The sequence below is a fragment of the Bos grunniens genome, chromosome 9 (genome assembly GCF_055505025.1).
Source record: "Bos grunniens cultivar Pamir isolate PY7600 chromosome 9, Bosgru_T2T1.0, whole genome shotgun sequence".
Classification (NCBI taxonomy): domain Eukaryota; kingdom Metazoa; phylum Chordata; class Mammalia; order Artiodactyla; family Bovidae; genus Bos; species Bos grunniens.
The window spans coordinates 92,719,510-92,745,754 of NC_141173.1; the positions used below are offsets into that span (position 1 = coordinate 92,719,510).

At 44.4% G+C, this 26,245-nt stretch overlaps 1 protein-coding gene across 24 annotated transcripts in view; it reads left to right on the forward strand.

The window, feature by feature from the left end:
* TIAM2 (TIAM Rac1 associated GEF 2) overlaps window positions 1-26,245 on the forward strand; it is a 243,521-nt gene that overhangs the window by 135,697 nt on the left and 81,579 nt on the right. For all 24 annotated transcript variants that reach the window (XM_086318453.1, XM_086318455.1, XM_086318459.1 and 21 more), the window contains 3 exons: window positions 9,193-9,378; window positions 10,414-10,560; window positions 16,008-16,079. In XM_086318453.1, coding sequence (XP_086174579.1) covers window positions 9,193-9,378; window positions 10,414-10,560; window positions 16,008-16,079 — 405 coding nt within the window. The remainder of the gene's footprint in view (window positions 1-9,192; window positions 9,379-10,413; window positions 10,561-16,007; window positions 16,080-26,245) is intronic.

A 26,245-nucleotide genomic window follows, 5' to 3' on the forward strand; every position in this document is an offset into this window, starting at 1 on the left:
CCCGCGGGCAGGCCCTGACCTCTCAGCTTTCTGTCTGGGGCAGGCAGGGATGTGATGCTGTGTCCCAATTCACACGACAAGCGGAAAGGCCTGAGGAGGAGGAGAAAGGTTTTCTTCATGTTTTCTCCACACCATGTCTCCCTCGTGGTCCTGAATTTCCAGGATCCAAAAGCCACGGTAGTCTGTCTGTCATCAGAGATGCCGCTCGTGGGCTCAAGTGCCAGAGTTAGAATCTCATACTGATTGTAGTGGGAGAAGGTGTGGTTTTAACTGGCTCACTAACATTTAAAGCCATACTTTAGTCTCCTGGACACCCAACTTGGAGTTTTCAGGTCCTTATGTGTTGTCAAATGTTTAGGTCAGGGAGAGGAAAGGGAAATTGGGCAACATTGAGCTGGTCCTGGCCCCTTTTTTTTTTTGGCCTCTTGTTTTCTTTCTCTGTTTATGGCCACAAGAAGTACAAGCAAACATTTTTTTTTAATTTGAATTTTCATTAATTTTTAAAATTTTCATTAATTTTTTTCATTGTTGGTAAATGCTTCATTTATGATGTCAAAATTGGTGCTGTTTTTTTCTTGGGAGAGGGGAATTACTTTCATATGCCCCCCTACACAGATCCAAGGGTCTCTGGTGGTTGGATGGCCCGGAGAGGAACTCTTTTAAAGAATTAGGGTAATTATAACTTGTGACCAATGTGCATTCTTTGGCAGAATCATTGCATGAGTATTTAAAGCACTGCGCTAATACTACTGATTTTTCATTTTGGTTTTCCCCTCTCCCACCCCGCTCCCCCTTGCTCGCACCCCTTCCCCCACACCCTTCCCTTGATCCCCTCCCCTGCACACAATCACCTTCTCATATTATGCTGCTGAATTTCTGGTAAGAAACAATTGGGTTGATCTTTAGGCATTCCACCTGAAAATATTCTCCGTACCAGAGCCACAGTTTTTAAGGTTGTAATGTATTCATGTTTTCCCAGAGGGCTTTGCGGCAGGTAACGTGAGCTACATTCGCTGTGCCCACTGTTCTTAACTCACTTGCCAGATGGTTGTAAAGAAAGCTATTTTTCTCTATACTTGCAGACACAGAGTATGAAGCATTAAGCGGGGGGGAAGCAGGCACATGCTTAGGATTACTTTTATGAGATGGTTTTGGACTAGAGAATGTTCTATGACATATAAAGGCAAAGGTATTTACAAATCAAATCAATAAGAACATTATCTCCTAAATATCCCAGAAGTATATAGTTTTCTCTAAAGTGCCTTTTAAAAACATCTTTAAAAGAGCAGTGCTTTATCCAATTACCATTGAAAACTCTCAACCTCACTCTATTTTATTTTACATACAAGGAAATAATTTATTTACGCAGCACTTTCCCCCAGAGATCCGAAGAACCCCAGAACTAGTCAACTTGTTGCCTAATGAGAGCTGAACTGAGAGAGTACATTACATCATGCGAGATAAAGTCTCTGGAACAGGTTTTCTTTGAAGAGCTTTGGTTGGAGGAGCTCCTTGTCGATTCCCTTTTCAGATAAAGTCGCTATTGCAGTAATAATAGCCGAGTTTCAAGCCGTCATGTGGGGACATGCTTGGCTTAGAAGAGACCATCATGTGCTCTTGTCCCCAGGCCTTCTGGGGACTGTGGGGCAGGATGACACCACTTGCATTTGGGCATGTCCAATTGGGAGCAGACTGTCCACAGGGCAGTTCCCTTTGAAGTTCTGAGGGAGGAAGAGCTGTAAATTAAGTCCATTAGTACTTGATTTTCCTTTCCATTTATTATTTTAAACAAGTGAACAAAACAAGTGAATAAAACCTCCCCACCCTAAGGCGATCTTGGCCTCTTCCCAGATGGCTCCCTCTCCCCATCCTGACTCTCTCTGGGCCTTTCTCACCTCCTGGGGTCAGTTAGGAGCAGGGAGGTGATGCCCTGAAGGAGCAAACTGTCAGCTGGTGGGATTGGGACTGCACTGGGTTTTGTGAACCATGGGCTCTGTTTTCAATATTTACTTAGTTTTTTTATTTAAAAATATTTATTTATTTATGGGTGGGCTGGGTCTTCACTGCCATGCAGGCTTTGCTCTGGTTGCAGAGCAGGGCCTACTCTCTAGTTGCGGTACAAGGCCTTCTCAGTGTGGTGGCTTCTCTTGTTGCAGGAGCACATGGGCTCAGTAGTTGCGGCTCACAGGCTCTAGAGCACAAGCTCAGTAGCTGTGGCACACGGGCTTAGTTGCTTTGCAATGTGTGGTATCTTCCTAGACCAGGGATCAAACCTATGTCTCCTGCATCCGCAGGCAGACTTTTCACCATTAAGCCACTAGGCAAGCCCTTGTGTAAAGTTTTAAAATAAAAAAGAGGATGGATTGAGCTCAGACCACTGGAAACTGCAGTGAAAGGAACAAAAGGAACAAAACCTTGAGGGAAATATGATCTAGGGCACGTGGGTGGAAGCAGTACGGGGAACAGAGCATTGGAGTATTTGTGAAGGGGGTTTGAGGGAGACAAGGCCAGGTTACCAGGGACTAGGCAGGACAAGGCATCCTGCAGCAGGCCGGAGGGGGTGGCACGTACTGGAGGTGCTGAGGATGGGAAGTTCACATTCAGTTAGTTCAGACTCTGGGCCAGGTGAGCGTGCAAACTGGGAATTTGAAGAAGATGCTGTCTTTGCCCTCAGGGTGCTCCTAGTCAAGCAGGGTGATAGACAGCTAAGCACATAATTTTGACATAATAGAATGAATTGGGAGTAGATGATATTCCAGAGTGTTGTGAAAGACACATGGGGAGTTCAGCCTCATATGTAGTCAGGGAGGACTTCCTGGAGGAGCGATGCTCGAATTGCTTCTCAAAGAATGAGGAGTTAATCAGGAGAGGAATAGCAAAGGGAATTCCAGGCCAGGGGTTGGCGTGAGCCAAGGCAGAGTGCTCTGAAATGATGCGGTCATCCTGGCAGTTTGAATTTTCAGCACATGATGGGTAGGTTGTGAGAGGTGAGGTGTAGCAGAACTGTCTTCTCTCTTCTCTCTAAGGCTGCAGGTTTTGCCCTTCCTCAGGTGCTTGGGCCACACAAGGCCAGAGTGGTTTGCATCTAACAAGAGAATCTGACCATCGGATTCCTGGGATTAAAAATCGTGCAGTGGCTCCCTGTTGCTTACAAGATAGTCTCTGATGACAGCTCCCCTCCTTGACCTTTAGCTGCAACATCAAGCTTCCTGTGGGTTCCACTTCTTTCTTTGGATTTTCCCTCAGGCAGAGAGGACCCACGTGGACCACATGCCTGCTTGCAGACTGCCCCGTCCCCTCCCCCATCATTGGACTCATCCTTGCCTGTCTGTGATGAAGGGTTTAGCTCTTCCCAGGAGCTGCCCTTGACCGCCCTCCCCACCCCTCCATCAGGGACCTACTATGCTCCGATAATTCTCAGGGTCGCTCTTTATCTCACACACTGTTTTGTAATTATCCCTTTGCGTATAAGGTCATTCCTAGAATGAAATAAGAGCTCCTAAGGGATGAGTAACTGCCCCTCCCCACCATCTGTTTCCCTGGTACTTGGTTCCAGGTAGATCGTGGACACTCCTGTGTTTCCTTCCCTCTTCCCTGGGCTGGTCCCCATCCCAGCCCCTCACCAGCTCCTGCTCCTTTGCTTGGGGCTTCACTCTTTCATTCACCAGTGAGCATCTCCTTTCCTGTTTCACTCTTCATCCTCATGATTTCCAAGGCTACCATTCAGGACTGCTCAGGCCAGGATTCTGTGTGATTCTACAGTCACTCCACATGGTCAGGTTGTCTGTATCACCCATCTGATGGATGAGTGTGTAGACGCTGGGACAGATGCAGGAAACGGTCCAATGTCATCACACAGTGTCAAGTGTCCGAGCAGGAAACGGTCCAATGTCATCACACAGTGTCAAGTGTCCGAGCTTGAACACAAATCCGCACTTCTAATGGGATCCAGCCTCGCAAAAAGATGTGTGAATCAGATTGTGCTTTGCTCACTAAGGAACCAGGTGATGCACAGTTTTGTGTCAAGTAGAAATTAATCTTTAATTTGCTTGTTTTCTTAACTTGAATGTTTGAGCTTGATGTGATGGGAAATATATTTATTATGAATGCATTTGGCAAATGAATTTGATGGCATGTGAACATCTCAAAGGGAAAAATAAAACATAACCAATATTCTAAACCAGTAGCTGGTTGCTCTAACTACCAGTTAACTCCAATGTTTTCTGTGTTACTAGCTGGGTTCTTCTGTGGAGGTCGGTTTTAGTGCTTGGAAAATATTGTATGGGAGGTTTTCAACTTACTCTGCCAAAAAAGGAAAAACTAATTATCTTTTAGGACCAACTTAGAAATGGACAAATGACTGAATACTGTGATCAAATGGCCAAACGGTAGAAAATATTTTTCTAGGAGTGTTGGGTGTGGCAGGAATGTACTTGTCATCTTTTTAATGCATCACTTATTCATCTGTTATTTTTAGTATTAGCCTTCATCTCCTTTCCCTCCCACTTTCTAGAGTGGACCATAGCCTTTCTGAGCTCATTAAATAAATATAGATATATTAGCCATAAAGAGGAAATTTTTGCATTGTGTTTGTATCAGTGCTAAATAATGGGAGTTTTCCTCAATTTTTTTTATTAATAATTTTTCTTTTACAAATGAAAGATAAAACTTCCTTTGCATTCATATTAATTTTGTGTTTTGTGCTAAGAAATGAAAGCTCAAGCTACATAGCAGTTGAGTTTTAATTTTCATGTCCAGATGAAATAAAAAAATGTCTAGGCACAATTCTCAGTAGAATGTAGAAAGAAGGAGGGAAACTGTCTTGGTTTAAGGGAACTGATTTGGGGCATTTTCATTTTTGATCATATTAGGAAAAAAATCTCTAGAAATTCTGTGATAAATGTGAGATTGGATGATATTACTGTTTTCATAATGATGAAGACATTTTCTGAGGTAGCATGTATGATAGATACAAAACTGTCTTCTGTTTCTCTCTTTCGTTTAAAAAGAATGTATCTTTATCTCATCGTTTGAGGGATAAAGGGATAAAAAACATGTTTTCCTTTTAGTTAATCTTACGTTGAATTTGGGCCAAACTTGAATATCAAGGCTGATAGGAAATTGAGAGGCAAGATGTTCACCCAAATGAGAGAGCAGATAGTCTTACAGCTTCTCTATAGAACACCTGGGGATTTGTGGGGAGAAATATGGTTGATGATTAGATGAAAATTTAAATGAAAGTTGCAAAGTAATTACTAGACAGTGTACAACACCAGCCTTATGAGCAAGAAGACCTGGGCTCGGGGGCTGTGTTCCAAGTGCTCTGTGGAAGCCTGTTCCCACGTGTTGTTCCCATTAGGATCAGCTTTGGGCCTTGGCCAGCCTGGAAGGGCAGCATATTGTGTGACCCTGGTCAAGTCACCTCCTTCCTGAGCCTCAGTGTCCTCTGCTGAGGAGTGACGGCCTGGCAGCCCTCACTGCCTGTGTCCACTGGCATTCCCGGTATTACAAGATCTATATTGAGCTCGTGGGTCTGGTGTTTGTACTTCTCTCTTCTTTCCAATTAACCCAAGCACCTGAATCCATGTCCTTACCAGACTTTTACCTGCATATTCTCCCATGTCCTTCTCTACAACTGTGGTGAGTCTATGGAAAGAAAAATCATTGTTACTTATCCAACCTCAGATCCTCATTTAACTTCTCTGACTGATTCTGTCCATAAAGAACCATGACCTTTAAAACAAGATAAATATTGTCCTTACACATGCACTAGATGTGTGACTAATGATGGCTAACTCTGCCACAGAGCACTTTGGGAATGAAGGCGGTATTAGTCAGGGTTCCCCAGAGAAACAGGACCAATACGATGTGTAAAAAATATACTCATAAAGAGAGTCATTATAAGGAATTGGCTCGTGTGAGTATGGAGATGGGCAGGTCCCAAGATCTGCAGTGAGTCAGCCCGCTACAGACCTAGGAGAGTGGACAGTGTGGTTTGCATCTGAAGCCTGGCAGGCCTGAGACCCAGGATGAGCCAATATTTCAGTTCTAGTCATCAAAAGCCAGGAAAAAAGCTGACACCCCAGTTTGGAGGCCCATCACGGAGGAGGAATTCTCCCTTGCTTGGGGAGGGTCAGACATTTTGTTCTAGCCAGGCCTTCAACTGATTGGATGAGGCCCACCCACATGAGGGAGGGCAGTCTGCTTTACTCAGTCTATCCACTTAAGTGTTAAACTCATCCCTAAACTCTCTCATAGACACACCCAGATTAGTGCTTGACCACACATCTGGGCACCTTGTGGCCCAGTCAAGTGGATGCATAGAATTAACCATTACAAAGGATGACGGCAGGAAACATCATTGAAATGGAAGTAAAGTCCCTTCTCAGTTGCATTTTCTACTAAGTTCAGATTAAAAATGCTCTCCATAATGTGCAGTATTGATTGAGATACTAGGTCTCTTGAAACATAGTCACATATATTAACAAAATTCTTGATCTTTGTAGGATCTGCTTTGGGCTATTGGAGTCTCCCAGCCCCTTCTTTCTTTCAACAAGCCTAAGCATCAGAATCCATATTCCTCCTATGAACTTACCTGCATTTTGTCCCAGGGTTTTGAGCAGAGAGGTCTGGGTGTGCTAAAGATTACAAAATGTTTCTGATGGAATTTGGAGGTTCCCTGTGTATTGTTTAGGATGGAGCTGTCTTTTCTTTCCAGTAATGCTTTGATGTATAGTCATTTAAATACATTCAGTGATGCCTTTTAAAAAAAGCTTTGTAAACTGCAGAAGTCAGTGATAATATGAGATTGTCACCTTCCCTGATCTAAAGTGTTTGGCCTGGACCTGGGTTTTATTTTATTTGCTATTTTGTCTTTTTGTTCCTCTGTGGATGCTGTGGGCTTCTGTATTGTCTGGTACCCAATAACTCACTGGTTTCTTTGACTTTCATACCTCCGCTCTCTCCAGAACGCCTAAAAAGTATCTCATTAGCTGTTTCACATGGAGTTATAAATGAGAGATAAACCGAGAAATATCTGCATGTTATTAAAAGACAAAAGAATGCGCCTACAAGTGTGGATTTTCAGGTATTAGCTTGTAAAGATATTTGTGAGACAGAACTGGGAGTATAGTTTTTTCTGGGTATTATAGTTTCCAGTCGATGTAGTTTGTGGTTACATAATACCCATCCATTACTGCTGGAATCTAGAATTCTCTAATATAAGACTACAGAGAGATTTGCTGTTCAATTTGATCTGCCATGTTAATCTGAAACAGTGGTCCTCACTCAGGCTGGGCACCAGAATTGCTACAGATGCTTTTAAATTAAATGTCTGCTTTCCTGGGCCTCATACCTAATGAGTAGGCTCATCAGGTAAAAACCTGGGGATTTTCGTTTTTAAAAGCCATCAGGTCATACTGGTATTGATTCAAGGCTGACATCAGTGGGCTATTACATCACTAGCAAGGTCATACAGTGTCTTCAGTGAAGTTAGATTAGAGATTGAGGTTTTTCAGTGCACTCTGGGAGATTTTGTTGTTTTGCTGACAAACTATGATAAATCAGCAAATTACTTGTTTAGATCTTGTAGCCATCATATTTCTTTCATGTAGAAAGGTGTGCAGTGATCTTCCTAAGAAATAGATACAGAGAACATAGAGGGACTCTAAAGAGCACCCAGAATTTGTTCTGCCTTTCTCTGGAGAGAGATGAGGGAAACAGAGTGTTCATTGTCAGAGATCCTTCAAAATATCATTTATCCAGGATCAGGGATTGACCTGGAAAGTGTACTGTGAAAGGTTAGGATCTATTTGGGTGCAAAGCTCGGCAAAACAGGAGATGCAGTTGCTGCAAATGAAATGACACAGTTCTCATGGGAAATCGTTAAGTCTTCACTACAGACCTTCCCTTGAATTTCGAGATTCCTCTGAACACTCTGTGAAGCCCAACTTCTTGTTCTGTTCTGAATCTCGGTGTTGGCAACTTCCTAGAGCCTTTCTTTGCCTATTCGTTTATGTCTAAATGAAGATAATGCTTACATATAATATACTTTGATATCCTTGGAAGAAAGGAGAGTGGCCCCCAGAGTTTTTATTTCTTTACCAATTTATGAATTCACTTTTGAAGAATACATAGAAAGTTTTATATTGTAAATAATTATATATGTCTTAAATTAAAAAAAATTTTTTTTGGCTGTGCTGAGTCGTCACTGACGCACAGGCCTTTTTTTTTTTTTTTTTTCCCTCTCTCGTTGTGGAGAGTGAGGGCACGTCTGTAGTTGGGATACATGAGCTTCTGATTGTGGTGACTTCTCTTGTTTCAGGGCACAGATTCCAGGGTGCGTGGGCTTTAGTAATTATTCCCAGGCTCAATAGCTGTGGCATATGTGTTTTTGTTGCTCCGAGGCATATGGGGTCTTTCCAGATTAGGGATTGAACCTGTGTCTCCTGAACTGTCAGGCAACTTCTTTACCACTGAGCCACCAGGGAAGCCCTGTGTTAGTCACTCAGTCGTGTCCGACTCTTTGCGATCCCATGGACTGTAGCCCGCCAGGCTTCTCTGTCCATGGAGATTTTCCAGGCAAGAATACTGGAGTGGGTTGCCATTTCCTCCTCCAGGGAAGCCCTATAAGTGTCTTAATAAAGCTGTATAGACGGTGATTCTTCCCCAGAATACTTAAAGTAGGAGTAAAAGCTCTGTTTGTCCTTATGCCTGAAGTTCATCTGTTTTTTCTTGTTTCGTGAGTCATTCTGAGAATGTACAGAAATGTGCAGACACTGCCTCCATTCATCCCGCATCTGTTTGTGTGCAATTCGGTTATTCTGGTTTAAGATCAGAGGCTGTGAATGTAAATGTAACAAAGTGAAGTAACTGACTTAGAGTTGGGCATCCTGCCTTAAGCCAGCATGGTTTTCAGCGCTGGAGTTCTCCAAAGGTCGTGCCCTGGCACTGTATCGGGACCACTGGTTTGGTTTTGTCTTTGGCCATCCTGATGAAGTACAGTGCTATCTGACCCCATTGGTTTTGGCGGGAGGGCTTGAGATGGGGCAAGGAGGGAAGGCTCATTTGAGCCATGCAACACCAGCTAAAATGATTTTTTTCCTTAAAGTTGCTGAAAGGGGTCACATTTTCAATTTGACCTGTGAAAACGCTTCATTTTTATTTAAATTAATCCTATTCTTGATTAAACAGATCCAGCAATGGGAGCAGAACCTGGAGAAGTTTCACATGGATCTGTTCAGGATGCGCTGCTATCTGGCCAGCCTGCAGGGCGGGGAGTTGCCGAACCCCAAGAGCCTCCTTGCTGCCGCCAGCCGCCCCTCCAAGCTGGCCCTGGGCCGGCTGGGCATCTTGTCAGTTTCCTCTTTCCATGCTCTGGTAAGTTTCCAAGGAAGGCGGTTCGGCGGCATGCAGGGAGCGCTGCGGAAGCTCACCTTTCTCCAGCTGGTTGACACTGGGCTCTGCTGTGACTTAACCCAGTAACTGACCAGGGCCACCCAGGGACCCGGTGCTGGGGGAGGGAGGGTTGGCTTCCTGCTGTAGAGTGTCAGCTTCTCTGCTGCTCGTTCGTGGAATCCAGCTTCCCAGGTGGTGCAATGGGAAGAATCTGCCTGTAAAACAGGAGACACAGGAGATGCAGGTTCAATCCCTGGGTCGGGAAGATCCCCTGGAGAAGGAAATGGCAACCCACTCCAGTATTCTTGCCTGGGAAATCCCGTGAATGGAGGAGCCAGGGGGTTCTGGGGGTCACAAAGAGTCGGACACAACTGAGCATGCAAGCACGTACCCAGCTACTCAATATTCCCGTCTGCCTCTGCCCTTCTGTCTGTCCCACCTCGTACAATCAAAAGGGTGGAATCCCTGAGGAACAGCGACAGTGGTGTGAAGAATTGAAGGGCTGATTGAAGGTGCTTTGATCTGTTCTGCCGAGAGTTCCCCTGGGTTTTGTGAGATCGTTTCTGCATGGGTGGCTTCTGTGGATAGCATTGGCTCAGTCTGGAGTCTGAAGGTGATTCTGCCAACCCTACTGCCCACCCTGGAGAGATGTGACTGTGGTAGCTAGACTTACGTTATCTCGATAAGAGATCTCTGGTGAATGTGCCTCTGCTATGTCAGACTTGGAATAACTCTGGGGACTGCTCAGAACACCTGGCGGCTCAGATGGTAGAAAACCTGCCTGCAGTGAGGGAGGCCTGGGTTCGATCTCTGGGTCGGGAAGATCCCCTGGAGGAGGAAATGGCAACCCACTCCAGTATTCTTGCCTGGACAATTCCATGGCCAGAGGAACCCAGAGGGCTACAGTCCATGGGGTTGCAAAGAGCAGCTGATCAACTAACATTTATAGCAAGCAGGGCTTATTCCTGTTAGGACATAATGCACTTTATGATGTTTCTAAACTGTGTTTTAAATCAGGTGTGTTCTAGAGATGACTCTGCCCTTCGGAAAAGAACTCTCTCGCTGACTCAGCGGGGAAGACACAAGAAGGGGTTGTTTTCTTCATTAAAAGGCCTGGACACACTTGCAAGAAAAGGGAAGGAGAAAAGACCGTCTATAACTCAGGTGAGTTGCTCAGCATGGGAGGGACAATAGACCAAGTGGGAAATCCCTGATATGCTGTGAATCATAAATGTTCACCAGCCTTCACAATGAGATCAAAGTTGCTTCAAAGGGATGCAGTCTCAGCATTAACTGTTTTTCCCCAAAAGAAAACACTCAAGTTGCTCACTCTCTTTTTTGGCACTCCCAAAGAGGTATTCACACCCTACATCTGCAGTGCGTGGGAACGCAAAGGTAAGACTCATCAGAAAAGCATCTGCACTTGTCATTGCCCTTAAGTAATTGTCATAGATTTTCTGTTATAATCAACATGGAAAATTAATAATAGAATAACAGCAACTGAACTCTGTTGATAGTGCCGGACGCTTTGCTGACGTCATCTGTATGACACGAAGTAGGCGTTGTGTCATCACTTATCACAGATGAGAAGGCAGAGACAGGGAGAGGTGAGGTCACTTCCTTTCCTTGTTCCTGAGGCAGCTGAGAGTCAAGGCTGAGGCTTGGTCTACCTAGATCCTCCAGCACTGGATCACTGTTGCTGCCTATTATCCTAGAAAGAGGATGAGCGGCTATTTAAACATGCCAAGTAAAAATAGCCCGAGCACATATTGTTGAAAGGTGGCCCATGGATAGTGAATTGTTTTGGGAACGTTTTGATTACTCATGTCTGAAATATTTCCTAATGCTGCTAATACAGTATGTGATAATGATTTTTACGTTGCTGAGCGGTATGTTTTAGGATTATTATTTTTTGTAAGACTCTTGGAAAGATAAATTATCACAAAATGAGCTGTTCATTTAAGTGAATGGGGAAAATGTGATGAAGTCCAAGGAAGTTCTTGTTTTTATTTCTGACAGCTGTTATTCTGAATATGCTGGCAGAGTCATGTTTTATGAACTTTGTTCTCTAATTTTATATACATATACACATTTAACTTGTGAAACAGTTTCATGAAACAGGTGAATAGCAGGGAGAGAATCAACTTCTATGACTTATCTATAACCCTAAAGCAATAAAGGTGGAAGTGGTAGGGAGTGGATTGGTTGATTGAAAGCAAAAATACATGCAGTCCTTTACTTGGCCACTATTTTTGTATGCTCACAATCAGAAAGGATATCATGTTTAAAAATTGTGATTCTATTTGTACTTCAATTGTGAAATTAATCATTTGTTGGTTATAAATGAAAACATTTCTTCATTATATATTATGGTTAAAATCACTGCAGATAGTGATTGCATCCATGAAGTTAAAAGACCCTCACTCCTTGGAAGGAAAGTTATGACCAACCTAGATAGCATATTCAAAGGCAGAGACATTACTTTGCCAGCAAAGGTCCATCTAGTCAAGGCAATGGTTTTTCCAGTGGTCATGTATGGATGTGAGAGTTGGACTGTGAAGAAAGCTGAGCGCGGAAGAATTGATGCTTTTGAACTGTGGTGTTGGAGAAGACTCTTGAGAGTCCCTTGGACTGCAAGGAGATCCAACCAGTCCATTCTAAAGGAGATCAGTTCTGGTTGTTCTTTGGAAGGACTGATGCTGAAGCTGAAACTCCAATACTTCGGCCACCTCATGTGACGAGTTGATTCATTAGAAAAGACACTGATGCTGGGAGGGATTGGGAGCAGGAGGAAAAGGGGACGACAGAGGATGAGATGGCTGGATGGCATCACCGACTTAATGGACATGAGTTTGGGCGAACTCCGGGAGTTGGTGATGGACAGGGAGGCCTGGCATACTGCAGTTCGTAGGGTCGCAAGGAGTCAGACAAGACTGAGCAACTGAACTGATACACCATTAGCTAATGCTCGGCTCATCTTTTTGAATTCAAGTTCTATGAAGTTTAAATAATGTCTTTAGACAAATTCTCATTTTAATCAAGACAGCAAATTCTATATAATTAAATGACAATAAGTATCTTGGTAATTTGCTTATAAAATGTTGACGTTTAGCTAATTTGATATAAGCCTAATATAGTCTTTACCCCATCATATATGGTAAATGTCCTTAATGTAAAATTTTATGAAGCAAAAGCATTTGCTTGAACATTTTTGTTTTAAAAAGATATGAAGCTAATTGTAGTGTCGGTATTTATATAACTCCAGGATGTCTGGCTGTAGGGGAGCGATCACACCATCGTGGTTGTTTGGGTCAGTAAGACTTTTTTGTACAGTTTTTCTGTGTAATTCTTGCCACCTCTGCTTAATATCTGTTTCTGTTAGGTCCATACCATTTCTGACCTTTATTGTGCCCGTCTTTGCATGAAATGTTCCCTTGGCATTTATAATTTCCTTGAAGAAATATCTACTTTTTCCCATTCTATTGTTTTCCTCTATTTCTTTGCATTGTTCACTTAAGGCTTGAAAAAATTTTTTTTTGTAATTGGAGGATAATTACAATATTGTGATGGTTTTTGCCATACGTTGACATGAATCAGCCATAGGTGCAAATGTGTCCCCTGCCTTGAATCTCTTCGCACCTCGATCCCCACCTCATCCCTCTGAGTTGTCCCAGAGCACAGGCTTTGAGTGCCCTGCTTCATGCACTGAGCTTGCACTGGTCATCTATTTTATATATGGTAATATACATGTTTCAGTGCTAGTCTCTCAAATCTTTCTTATTTCTCCTTGCTGTTCTTTGGAACTCTGCATTCAGAAGGGTATATATTTCCTTTTCTCCTTTGCTTTTCACTTCTCTTCTTTTCAAAGCTATTTGTAAGGCCTCCTCAGACAATCATTTTACCATTTTGCATTTCTTCTTCTTGGGGATGGTTTTGATCACTGCCTCCTGTGCAGTATTAGGAAATGTACAATGTAAAGTCAGTGGGCCTTAGGAAGCATTACTACAAACAAAGCTAGTGGAGGCGATGGAATTACAGCTGAGTTATTTCAAATCCTAAAAGATGATGCTGTTAAAGAGTTGCGCTCAATATGCCAGCAAATTTGGAAATTCAGCAATGGCCACAAGACTGGAAAAGAACAGTTTTCATTCCAATTCCAAAGAAGGACAATGCCAAAGAATATTCAAACTACCACACAATTGCATTATTTCACATGCTAGAAAGGTCATGCTTAAAATTCTCCAAGCCAGGCTTCAACAGTACATGAACCGAGAACTTCCGTACATAAAAACTGGATTTAGAAAAGGCAGAGGAACCGGAGATCAAATTGCCAACATCTGTGGGATCATAGGAAAAGCAAGGGGAATTTCAGGAGAACATCTGCTTCATTGACTGCCCGAAGAGCCTTTGACTATGTGGATCACAACAGACTCTGGAAAACTCTTTAAAGAGATGGGAATACCAGAGCACCTTACCTGCCTCTTGAGAAACCTGTATGCATGACAAGAAGCAACAGTTAGAATGGACATGGAACAATGAACTGGTTCCAAATTGGGAAAGGGGTATGTCAAGACTGTATATTGTCACCCTGCTTATTTAACTTAAATGCAGAGTACATCATGCGAAATGCAAAACTGGAGGAAGCACAAGCTGGAAACAAGATTGCCGGGAGAAATATCAATAACCTGAGACATGCCCGTGATACCATCCTTATGGCAGAAAGTGAAGAGGAACTAAAGAGCCTCTTGATGAAGGTGAAAGAGAAGAGTGAAAAAACTGGCTTAAAACTCAACATTCACATACTTAAATCATGGCAACCGGCCCCATCACTGCATGGCAAATAGATGAGGAAACAGTGGAAACAATGACAGACTTTATTTTCTTGGGCTCCAAAATCACTGCAGATGGTGACTGCAGCCATGAAATTAAAAGACACTTGCTCCTTGGAAGAAAAGCTCTGACAAAGGTACACAACATACTATAAAGCTGACAAAGGTCAGTATAGTCAAAGCTATGGTTTTTCTAGTAGTCATATATGGATGTGAGAGTTGGACAATAAAGAAGGCTGAGCGCTTCTTTCAGAAGAATTGATGCTTTTGAACTGTGGTTTTGGAGAAGACTCTTGAGAGTCCCTTTGGACTGCAAGGAGATCAAACCAGTCAATCCTAAAGGAAACCAACCCTGAACATTCATTGGGAGTACTGATGCTGTAGCTGAAGTTTCAATACTTGGCCGCTTGATGCAAAGAGCTGATTCATTGGAAAAGACCCTGATGCTGGGAAAGATTGAGGGCAGTAGGAGAAAGAGGGTGACAAAGGATGAAATGGTTGGATGACATCACTGACTCAACGGACATGAGTTTGAGCAAATGCTGGCAGATAGTGATGGACAAGGAAGCCTGGCGTGCTGCGGTTTATTGCAAAGAGTTGGGCATGAACTGAGCGACTGAACAATGAATTTACATAACTGAATGCAGTTGATATTGTGTGTGCTAATTTGCTTCAGTTGTGTCCTACTCTTTGCAACCCTATGGACTGTAGCCTGCTAGGCTCCTCTGTCTATGGGATTCTCCAGGGAAGAATACTGGAGTGGGTTGCCATGCCCTTCTCCAGGGAATCTTTCTGACCCAGGGATCTAACTGAGCCTTGTGTGTCTCCTGCCTTGGCAGGCAGGTTCTTTACCACTAGTACTGCCTGGGCTGAGAGCTGATGTACTTGGTATAAATGTTTAAATGGCCTATTCTTTAATGTTTAGTATTCCACTATAAAATCTAGAAGATAAAAATTGGAAAAAGAAATTATTCCTAGTTCCTCTACCCAGACACAACCATGTTTAATATTTAGCTCTATTTCTTCCTAATATTTTTTCTATGCACATTTAAAAAATAGTTATAAACTTGATTTTGGTGGCTTTGCCAACTCTGATTTCTGCATCTTCAGAAATGTGTAAGTAAAGTAAAGTAAAAAGTTGCTCAGTCGTATCCGACTCTTTTCGACCCTGTGGACTATAGCCTACCAGGCTCCTCCATCCATGGGATTCTCCAGGCAAGGATACTGGAGTGGGTTGCCATTTCCTTCTCCAGGGGAGAAGTTATTGCTGCTGCTAAGTCACTTCGGTCATGTCCGACTCTGTGCGACCCCATAGACAGCAGCCCACCAGGCTCCCCCATCCCTGGGATTCTCCAGGCGAGAACACTGTAGTGGGTTGCCATTTCCTTCTCCAATGCATGAAAGTGAAAGTGAAGTTGCTCAGTCATGTCCGACTCTTAGCGACCCCATGGACTGCAGCCTACTAGGCTCCTCCATCCATGGGATTTTCCAGGCAAGAGTACTGGAGTGGGGTGCCATTGCCTTCTCCAACATCAAGAAGATCTAGGATGACCTGAACAATATGTATCATAGAAAAGTAATATATGTAACCATATGGGAAGGAAAAAAAAGCAACTTTAAGTTAAAACTTTAGATGTAGTAGAGTCGTAAATAATATACATTGTGATAGGAAGATCTTGTCAAATGTTATAGAACTTAAATTTTTAAATACTGAGAAAGTAACTGCCAAATGAATATTGCAGAGCCACTTCATTAGTCTTTTTTTCTCCTGCTGTCTATCAGATATTCGATTCCAGTGGCAGCCATGGATTTTCCGGAACTCAGCTACCTCAAAGCTCCAATAACTCCAGTGAGGTAAGCAAGGTTGCAGACGGCAGCTGTCTTATTTTCCTTGGATGACAGAAATGCTAAGTTAAATGGGGCATGCTTAATCTTTATCTGAACCTGTTGAAAATAAATTTGGAACTCAAATGGTGCCGAGTAGGTAAAAGGTGTTTTCAGAATGCCAGTTATTTTTGAAGGTATCTTAAACTCATGGTAACTGCATCTTCAAAGTGGTATCAGTCAGGTCAGTCGCTCAGTCGTGTCAACTCTTTCAGCCCCATGGACTGCAACACGCCAGGCTTCCCTGTCCGTCACCATCTCCCGGAGCTTACTCAAACTCACGTCCATTGATTGAGTCGGTGATGCCATCCAACCATCTCATCCTTTGTCACCCCCTTATCCTCCCACCTTCAATCTTTCCCAGCATCAGGGTCTTTTCACATGAGTCAGTTCTTTGCATCAAATGGCCAAAGTATTGGTGTTTCAGCTTCAGCATCAGTCCTTCCCATGAATATAGCTAGATTGAAGTGGTATATAGCTAGACTGAAGTCAAAATAGCGACTTTTATTTATCCCTGTTCCTCGGGTAGTACTTACTGTCATCAGAGTTTAGTGGATCCAAACTTGCGTTTTCCTCTCAGAGTGTCAGGGGTCTTCACACACACAGTGCTTCACGCTGTGAATCAGCAGCCTTTGGTGCCTTCAGTAGAGCTGAGCACAGGGACTCTGTCTAGTCCCCAGGACAGTTTCTGACTAAGCAAAGCCCAGAACCATTGCTGGATGGAATTCTGAGGTGGGTGAAGGTGGTCTGGGTGAGCTCACGCCTCTTCTTTGTGTCTTTTTCAAATCCACACCTTCCAATTAAAGCTGTCTTTTGTGTTACTATTTCTCTTATCTCCTTCCTCACTAAATCATTGTATCTTGGGGTTTTATGTCCAATAACCCTCTAAACTATTTGTTGAGGCTCCAACCTGATTTTAAGGGCTTAGACACAATTTAATGTGTTTTTACAGAAGTAGGCAATATTACATAACAAATTAATTGGGGTAATTCAGTGAATTGGCGATAGTTTGAAAGACCTGAGGAATGGCGGAGTGTTTAAGACCCTGTGATGGGTCTAGAGGGAGGTAAATGAGGAAATTTCTGGTGATCTTAAAATATACTCCATAGACAGCCACATCTTCCGCCTCCATGGGAAGTGGACCCAACTGTGGGTAGTGAGCAGGGGCTCAGTTCCATGGTTATTGTTGAACCACCCCTCATAGTTAAGCCCTGCCCACGGTGTCCTGAGATGGGGTAGAGAACCTCTGCTCAAAACCCTGCCCTCACCTCCCATACTCACAGCACAGGGGCTGCCAGAGGGCAGGTCAAGTGAGCTAGGGTGGCTATTCCAGGAGGCCAGGTCATGGGCACTGCTCCTGGCTGGTCTCCTTTTGCTGCATGTGTGCTAAGTGGCTTCAGTCATGTCTGACTTTTTGTGACCCTATGGACTGTAGCCCGCCAGGATCCTCTGTCCATGGGATTCTCCAGGCAAGAATACTGGAGTGGGTTGCCATGCCCTCTTCCGGGGGATCTTCCTGACCCAGGGATCAAACCCGCAATCTCTCGTGTCTTCTGCGTTGGCAGATGGGTTCTTTTCCACTAGCGCCACCTGATTTGACTAAGTGGAACTCTGAGGAAGCCACATCCAAACCTTCCTCTTTATAGATCATACCATCAAAATGGTAGACTTTTCATAATAAATGATTTCCATTCTCTGCCCTGTTATTTCTATATACACTCAGAGCTTTTTTCAAAATCCAGATCAAATTACACAGTCGACGAGACATTTTTCTTGATTAAAAAAATTGTTTGCGAGAAGTTGGACCCGACTTAGCGACTGAACAGCAACAGCATCAAATTATATCATTATTATTTGTTTGCTTCTTATTCTCTTTTAGTCATCCCACCAAGTACACATGTCATATCTCCCAGGCAAGTTTATGACTAGGACCTTTGATTATGTGTTGGGCTTCCCTGGTAGCTCAGCTGGTAAAGAATCCCCCTGTAACGCAGGAGACCTAGGTTCAATCCCTGGGTTGAGAAGGTCCGCTGGAGAAGGAAAAGGCTACCCACTCCAGTATTCTTGGGCTTCCCTGGTGGCTCAGCTGGTAAAGAATCTATCTGCAATGCAGGAGACCTGGGTTCGATCCCTGAGTCGGGAAGATCCCCTGGAGAAGGGAAAGGCTACCCACTCCAGTATTCCGGCCTGGAGAATTGCAAAGAGTGAGACACAACTGAGCTGCTTTCACTTTCGCTTTTGATTATGTGTATATTCTTAACCCATGACTCACTGCTAAGGATATAGTATTGCTTAGTAAATTTGCTTATTACTTGTCTGTATTAGATGTAGCCCTTTAATGGTTGAGAAGAACTGTTTGATCTGCAATAAAAGCCACATGGTTTTAAGGTTATATCTTTTCCAGCATTGTGATAATTTAAATTTCCTACTTTGAGAGTTTAGAAATTGTATCATCAAAACACTTTCTATTAACAGAACTTACGTTGAACACTGAAAATAAATTTTGGTAGTCATTAATGATTAGAATTAAGCTTAGTCTTATTTAAATTGGGTTCAAGTGACCAAATCATCTTCTTGTGATTTAATTAACAAGCCCCATTGGTGCTATAACCAGTGAGAGGAAAGTATTATTGTTTGCTATTTTTTTTTTTAAAGCATGTATATTTAAACATTTATCCCTATTTGTTTTAACTAAACATTGCTTCTGGATAGCAACAGTGAAGAAATTCCTTTGACATAGAGGGCTATTTTAATGCCGTGTCAATTATTTCTGTCCTGTAGTACTCAGATAACTAGGTTTAAATTGAGTAGCAGACAGAATGAAGGGTATTTGATTTTTTTTTAATATCTCTGAGACTTAAGATTCTGCCTGTAGCTGGTTGAATAATTAATATTTCATTCCACTAGTTTTTTTTTCCTGCTAACCATTCTTGGAGAATATTTATAACTTGCACAAACCATCTATTTGTGAATAGTGTGTTATGTCCACCAGCGTAACACAGAAAGGCAGTCATTCCTGAGTGCTGGGAGGGAGGAGGGTCACGGGTATTTAAAAATATTCCATTCTAATCGGTGCATCGTGTAACAGTCCAACTGTGAGTCACCCTAATTTGAAATCTGTTAATGTTGGAATCCAGCCAGTCTTATTTGAGCGGTTTTTTTAAAGGACACTTTGGCCCGCCAAAAAAAGTGAAAGCTTTTCATAGGGTACTTCTTGGTGAGTAATAATACGTCTCAGTCAGAGTTTGAAGGGATGTGTTTGTTATGGAGATAGTGACAACAAATCCCCCGCTGAGGCTCTGGAAGGGAGCTACCCCAGAAGCATCATTGCAGATACCCTGGCGCCCTGGGCCTTGGCTCTCACTCCTGGAAAATTGGCTTGGGGTGTCCCAACTTTCTGTGGCAGTGAGTGAATGAAGCATTGTCACACTAGTCCTAAGCTCCAAACTGGGGGGAAAAAAAATGCTAATTTTTTTTTTTTTTTTTTTAGTGGAAACTATGAATGAAACCGCTTACTCTTGACCATCACTCTGGTCTGTTTAAATAGAACGTTTAATCTGGAGCCATACACAACTGTCGTACGTGCACAGATGGATGGTACATAGATAGGTCTTTGTTTCCCTTTCATATCAATTGATGTTTGGGCATCCACCCAAGAAGGAAATGAACACCTCCGCCTCTGTGACATGTTGCTGCTGTTAAGACAGCCAAGAGTACGAACGTCTTTTGTGTTCTTCCCTCATCTCACTTGCTAATAGACCTTCCTTTTATCAGCAACTGTGGTGTGGGCCCGTTTTGTGACGGCCAGATTGTGATTTTGCCACTCACTTCCCTTCAGAGATCCAAGTAGTAATTACGAGCCATTTGATCCAAAAGCATCTGCTGTGAGAGCCCTCGGAGTTTCAATTTTCTCTCCTTGAGGCACACTGAGCAGAAGTAATTTGACATGTGCTTCCAAGGCCATTAATGTGATGGTAATAAGAAATGCTTCTGTAGAAGCTGCCCTACCTGGAGGGCAGAAGTGATTTGCACACCTTAACGGAAGTGGCCATGGCTGCAGTTCAGTGATGTTACCCTTTGGTGGATGGCCACTCAGCACCGGGCCACATGGTGGTCTGGGCACCAGTAGTCACCACGGTTCCCTTGGGTTTTGGAGCAAGGGGTGATTCTCATTCGGTTTTTTTATAGTGGCCACTGTTGAATTACAGTGGTCAAGCCTTTATTTAGTCGTGTCTGACTCTTTGCGACCCCATGGACTGCAGCTTAGCCTGCCAGGCCTCTGTCCCTCACCATCTCCCAAAGTTTGCCCAAGTTCATGTCCGTTGCATCAGTGATGCCATCCAGCCATTTCATCCTCTATCGCCCTCTTCTCCTCCTGCCTTCAATATTTCCCAGCATCAGGGACTTCTCCAGTGAGTCAGCTCTTCTCATCAGGTGGCCAAAGTATTGGAGCTTCAGCATCAGTCCTTCCAATGAGTGTTCAGAGTTGATTTCCCTTAAGATTGACTGGTTTGATCTCCTTGCTGTCCAAGGGACTTTCAGGAGTCTTCTCCAGCACCACAGTTCAAAGGCATCAATTCTTTGGTACTCTGTCTTCTTTACCATCCAACTCTCACAACCATACATGACCACTGGGAAGTCCATAGCCTTGACCTTTGTCAGCAGAATCATGTCTCTGCTTTTCAGCACACTGTCGAGGTTTGTCATAGCTTTCATGTCTAGAAGCAGTCTTCTGATTTCAGGGCTGCAGTCACCATCCACGGTGATTTGACTTGACTTGATTTGCTGGCCAAGCCTAGTATGGTGTAATTCCATAATCCACACCGAACTTCAAAAGTGATCTTCTACATTGTTGATGGCCCTTTACAGTTTATGTAGTCCCTTCAAATGCCCTTTCTCATGCCAGTCTCCTGATTTCTCTGTGGGGCTGGTGTGCTTCAGCCCCTTGTAAATGTGAGGAAATTGAAGCCCAGAGACATGAGCTAACCAGCCCTGACAAGGCTGGGATTTGACCTAGATTATCTGTTTATTGTATTTTTGCTTGTTTGTCTGTCTCCTCTGAGAACTGGAAACCTTGAACTGGTTGACTGGAAGCTAATTTTGTGGGGAGGGAGGGATGGAGCGGGTGAAGGGGTATATGATAGTCTTGACAGGGGTAGCCAGCCAAGGACTTCTGGGTGGGGGTTTAAAAGATTAATGTAGCATCTTTAAGGATAAGCAGAGAAAAGGGTTTTCCAGACACGTCAAGTTGCTGGGCTTGTTTTCATGATTCTCTATTCCTTTTATGAAAAAGAAGGTAAGAGAATATCTTATCTGACTCACTGAAAATGAAGCGTGTGATTTCAGTGTAGATAACAGTGACCCTTAAAAGGATCAATCCAGTTTTTTTTTTCCCTATGTAGGCAAGTCTTCCAACAGCCTAGGAGATGTATAAGCACCAAGTAGTCTTTTCTTTCTCTACTTCTAATGAATCACTTCTGCATCCTTGGCATTCTTTTTGAATAGCCATATTTCACCTTTCTTTAATTTCTTAAACTTCTAGGCTGTGTGTATGTTACACATAGGAAAAAAACTACACGTAAATTTTCACTCTAGGATCTCTTGAGAGAATCTGAACCTCCCCTAGCCTTGGTGTTGATAGACCTCGATCATTCAGTTGACTTTAGGTCAGCAGTGTAGACTCAGGGAATGTTTCCTCAGAGCACATGTAGGCACAAAACCTTGTTTAATTGAATAGAATGTGAATGTTTCTTTGGTCCTTCGTTGTATCTTCTCATTTGCCTGCATAGTTTTCTCTAGCCTAGAATTTCTCCATAGTAATCCTCTTTTAGTTTTTCTTCTTGAAACTCTAGAGAGGCTTAAGAACTTAACACTGTGGAAATAGATTCTACATAAGACAATGAAAATGGGCAGCTCTTACCCTACAAGCCCATACGTGACTGAATTTCTCATTGCATCCAGTTCAACACCCATGGATTAGGTATGTTCTTGGTGCAGGATACACTGTGTGAAAGGCTGAAGGATACACCATGTGAAGGGCTGAAGGATATACACTGTGTGAAGGGCTGAAGGACACACTGTGTGAAGGGCTGAAGGATACAGACTGTGTGAAGGGCTGAAGGGTATACACTGTGTGAAGGGCTGAAGGATACACTGTGTGAAAGGCTGAGGATACACTGTGTGAAGGGCTGAAGGAAACACTGTGAAGGGCTGAAGGAAACACTGTGTGAAAGGCTGAAGGATACAGACTGTGTGAAGGGCTGAAGGATACACTGTGAGGAGGCCTGAAGGATACACTGTGTGAAGGGCTGAAGGATACACACTGTGTGAAGGGCTGAAGGATACACTGTGTGAAGGGCTGAAGGATACAGACTGTGTGAAGGGCTGAAGGATACACTGTGAGGAGGGCTGAAGGATACAGACTGTGTTGAGGCCTGAAGGATACACTGTGTGAAGGGCTGAAGGATACACTGTGAGGAGGCCTGAAGGATACACTGTGTGAAGGGCTGAAGGATACACTGTGTGAAGGGCTGAAGGATACACTGTGAGGAGGCCTGAAGGATACACTGTGAGGAGACCTGAAGGATACACTGTGAGGAGGGCTGAAGGATACACTGTGTGAAGGGCTGAAGGATACAGACTGTGTGAAGGGCTGAAGGATACACTGTGTGAAGGGCTGAAGGATACACTGTGAGGAGGCCTGAAGGATACACTGTGTGAAGGCTGAAGGATACAGACTGTGTGAAGGGCTGAAGGATACACTGTGAGGAGGCCTGAAGGATACACTGTGTGAAGGGCTGAAGGATACACTGTGAGGAGGCCTGAAGGATACAGACTGTGTGAAGGGCTGAAGGACACACTGTGTGAAGGGCTGAAGGATACACTGTGAGGAGGCCTGAAGTATACAGACTGTGTGAAAGGCTGAAGGAAACACTGTGTGAAGGGCTGAAGGATACACTGTGAGGAGGCCTGAAGGATACACTGTGAGGAGGCCTGAAGGATACACTGTGAGGAGGCCTGATGGATACACTGTGTGAAGGGCTGAAGGATACAGACTGTGTGAAGGGCTGAAGGATACACTGTGTGAAGGGCTGAAGGATACACTGTGAGGAGGCCTGAAGGATACACTGTGTGAAGGGCTGAAGGATACACTGTGTGAAGGGCTGAAGGATACACTGTGAGGAGGCCTGAAGGATACACTGTGTGAAGGCTGAAGGATACAGACTGTGTGAAGGGCTGAAGGATACACTGTGAGGAGGCCTGAAGGATACACTGTGTGAAGGGCTGAAGGATACACTGTGAGGAGGCCTGAAGGATACAGACTGTGTGAAGGGCTGAAGGACACACTGTGTGAAGGGCTGAAGGATACACTGTGAGGAGGCCTGAAGGATACACTGTGAGGAGACCTGAAGGATACACTGTGAGGAGGCCTGAAGGATACACTGTGTGAAGGGCTGAAGGATACAGACTGTGTGAAGGGCTGAAGGGTATACACTGTGTGAAGGGCTGAAGGATACACTGTGAGGAGGCCTGAAGGATACACTGTGAGGAGGCCTGAAGGATACACTGTGTGAAGGGCTGAAGGATACAGACTGTGTGAAGGGCGGAAGGATACACTGTGTGAAGGGCTGAAGGATACACTGTGAGGAGGCCTGAAGGATACACTGTGTGAAGGGCTGAAGGATACAGACTGTGTGAAGGGCTGAAGGGTATACACTGTGTGAAGGGCTGAAGGATACACTGTGTGAAAGGCTGAGGATACACTGTGTGAAGGGCTGAAGGAAACACTGTGAAGGGCTGAAGGAAACACTGTGTGAAAGGCTGAAGGATACAGACTGTGTGAAGGGCTGAAGGATACACTGTGAGGAGGCCTGAAGGATACACGGTGTGAAGGGCTGAAGGATACACTGTGTGAAGGGCTGAAGGATACAGACTGTGTGAAGGGCTGAAGGATACACTGTGTGAAGGGCTGAAGGATACACTGTGAGGAGGCCTGAAGGATACACTGTGTGAAGGGCTGAAGGATACACTGTGTGAAGGGCTGAAGGATACACTGTGAGGAGGCCTGAAGGATACACTGTGTGAAGGCTGAAGGATACAGACTGTGTGAAGGGCTGAAGGATACACTGTGAGGAGGCCTGAAGGATACACTGTGTGAAGGGCTGAAGGATACAGACTGTGTGAAGGGCTGAAGGATACACTGTGTGAAGGGCTGAAGGATACACTGTGAGGAGGCCTGAAGGATACACTGTGTGAAGGGCTGAAGGATACACTGTGTGAAGGGCTGAAGGATACACTGTGAGGAGGCCTGAAGGATACACTGTGTGAAGGGCTGAAGGATACACTGTGAGGAGGCCTAAAGGATACACTGTGAGGAGGCCTGAAGGATACACTGTGAGGAGGCCTGAAGGATACACTGTGTGAAGGGCTGAAGGACACACTGTGTGAAGGGCTGAAGGATACACTGTGTGAAGGGCTGAACGATACAGACTGTGTGAAAGGCTGAAGGAAACACTGTGTGAAGGGCTGAAGGATACACTGTGAGGAGGCCTGAAGGATACACTGTGAGGAGGCCTGAAGGATACACTGTGAGGAGGCCTGAAGGATACACTGTGTGAAGGGCTGAAGGATACAGTCTGTGTGAAGGGCTGAAGGATACAGACTGTGTGAAGGGCTGAAGGATACACTGTGTGAAGGGCTGAAGGATACACTGTGTGAAGGGCTGAAGGATACACTGTGAGGAGGCCTGAAGGATACACTGTGAGGAGGCCTGAAGGATACACTGTGTGAAGGCTGAAGGATACAGACTGTGTGAAGGGCTGAAGGATACACTGTGAGGAGGCCTGAAGGATACACTGTGTGAAGGGCTGAAGGATACACTGTGAGGAGGCCTGAAGGATACAGACTGTGTGAAGGGCTGAAGGACACACTGTGTGAAGGGCTGAAGGACACACTGTGAGGAGGCCTGAAGGATACACTGTGAGGAGACCTGAAGGATACACTGTGAGGAGGCCTGAAGGATACACTGTGTGAAGGGCTGAAGGATACACTGTGTGAAGGGCTGAAGGATACACTGTGAGGAGGCCTGAAGGATACACTGTGTGAAGGCTGAAGGATACAGACTGTGTGAAGGGCTGAAGGATACACTGTGAGGAGGCCTGAAGGATACACTGTGTGAAGGGCTGAAGGATACACTGTGAGGAGGCCTGAAGGATACAGACTGTGTGAAGGGCTGAAGGACACACTGTGTGAAGGGCTGAAGGATACACTGTGTGAAGGGCTGAAGTATACAGACTGTGTGAAAGGCTGAACGAAACACTGTGTGAAGGGCTGAAGGATACACTGTGAGGAGGCCGGAAGGATACACTGTGAGGAGGCCTGAAGGATACACTGTGAGGAGGCCTGAAGGATACACTGTGTGAAGGGCTGAAGGATACAGACTGTGTGAAGGGCTGAAGGATACACTGTGTGAAGGGCTGAAGGATACACTGTGAGGAGGCCTGAAGGATACACTGTGTGAAGGGCTGAAGGATACACTGTGTGAAGGGCTGAAGGATACACTGTGAGGAGGCCTGAAGGATACACTGTGTGAAGGCTGAAGGATACAGACTGTGTGAAGGGCTGAAGGATACACTGTGAGGAGGCCTGAAGGATACACTGTGTGAAGGGCTGAAGGATACACTGTGAGGAGGCCTGAAGGATACAGACTGTGTGAAGGGCTGAAGGACACACTGTGTGAAGGGCTGAAGGATACACTGTGAGGAGGCCTGAAGGATACACTGTGAGGAGACCTGAAGGATACACTGTGAGGAGGCCTGAAGGATACACTGTGTGAAGGGCTGAAGGATACAGACTGTGTGAAGGGCTGAAGGGTATACACTGTGTGAAGGGCTGAAGGATACACTGTGAGGAGGCCTGAAGGATACACTGTGAGGAGGCCTGAAGGATACACTGTGTGAAGGGCTGAAGGATACAGACTGTGTGAAGGGCGGAAGGATACACTGTGTGAAGGGCTGAAGGATACACTGTGAGGAGGCCTGAAGGATACACTGTGTGAAGGGCTGAAGGATACACTGTGTGAAGGGCTGAAGGATACACTGTGAGGAGGCCTGAAGGATACACTGTGTGAAGGCTGA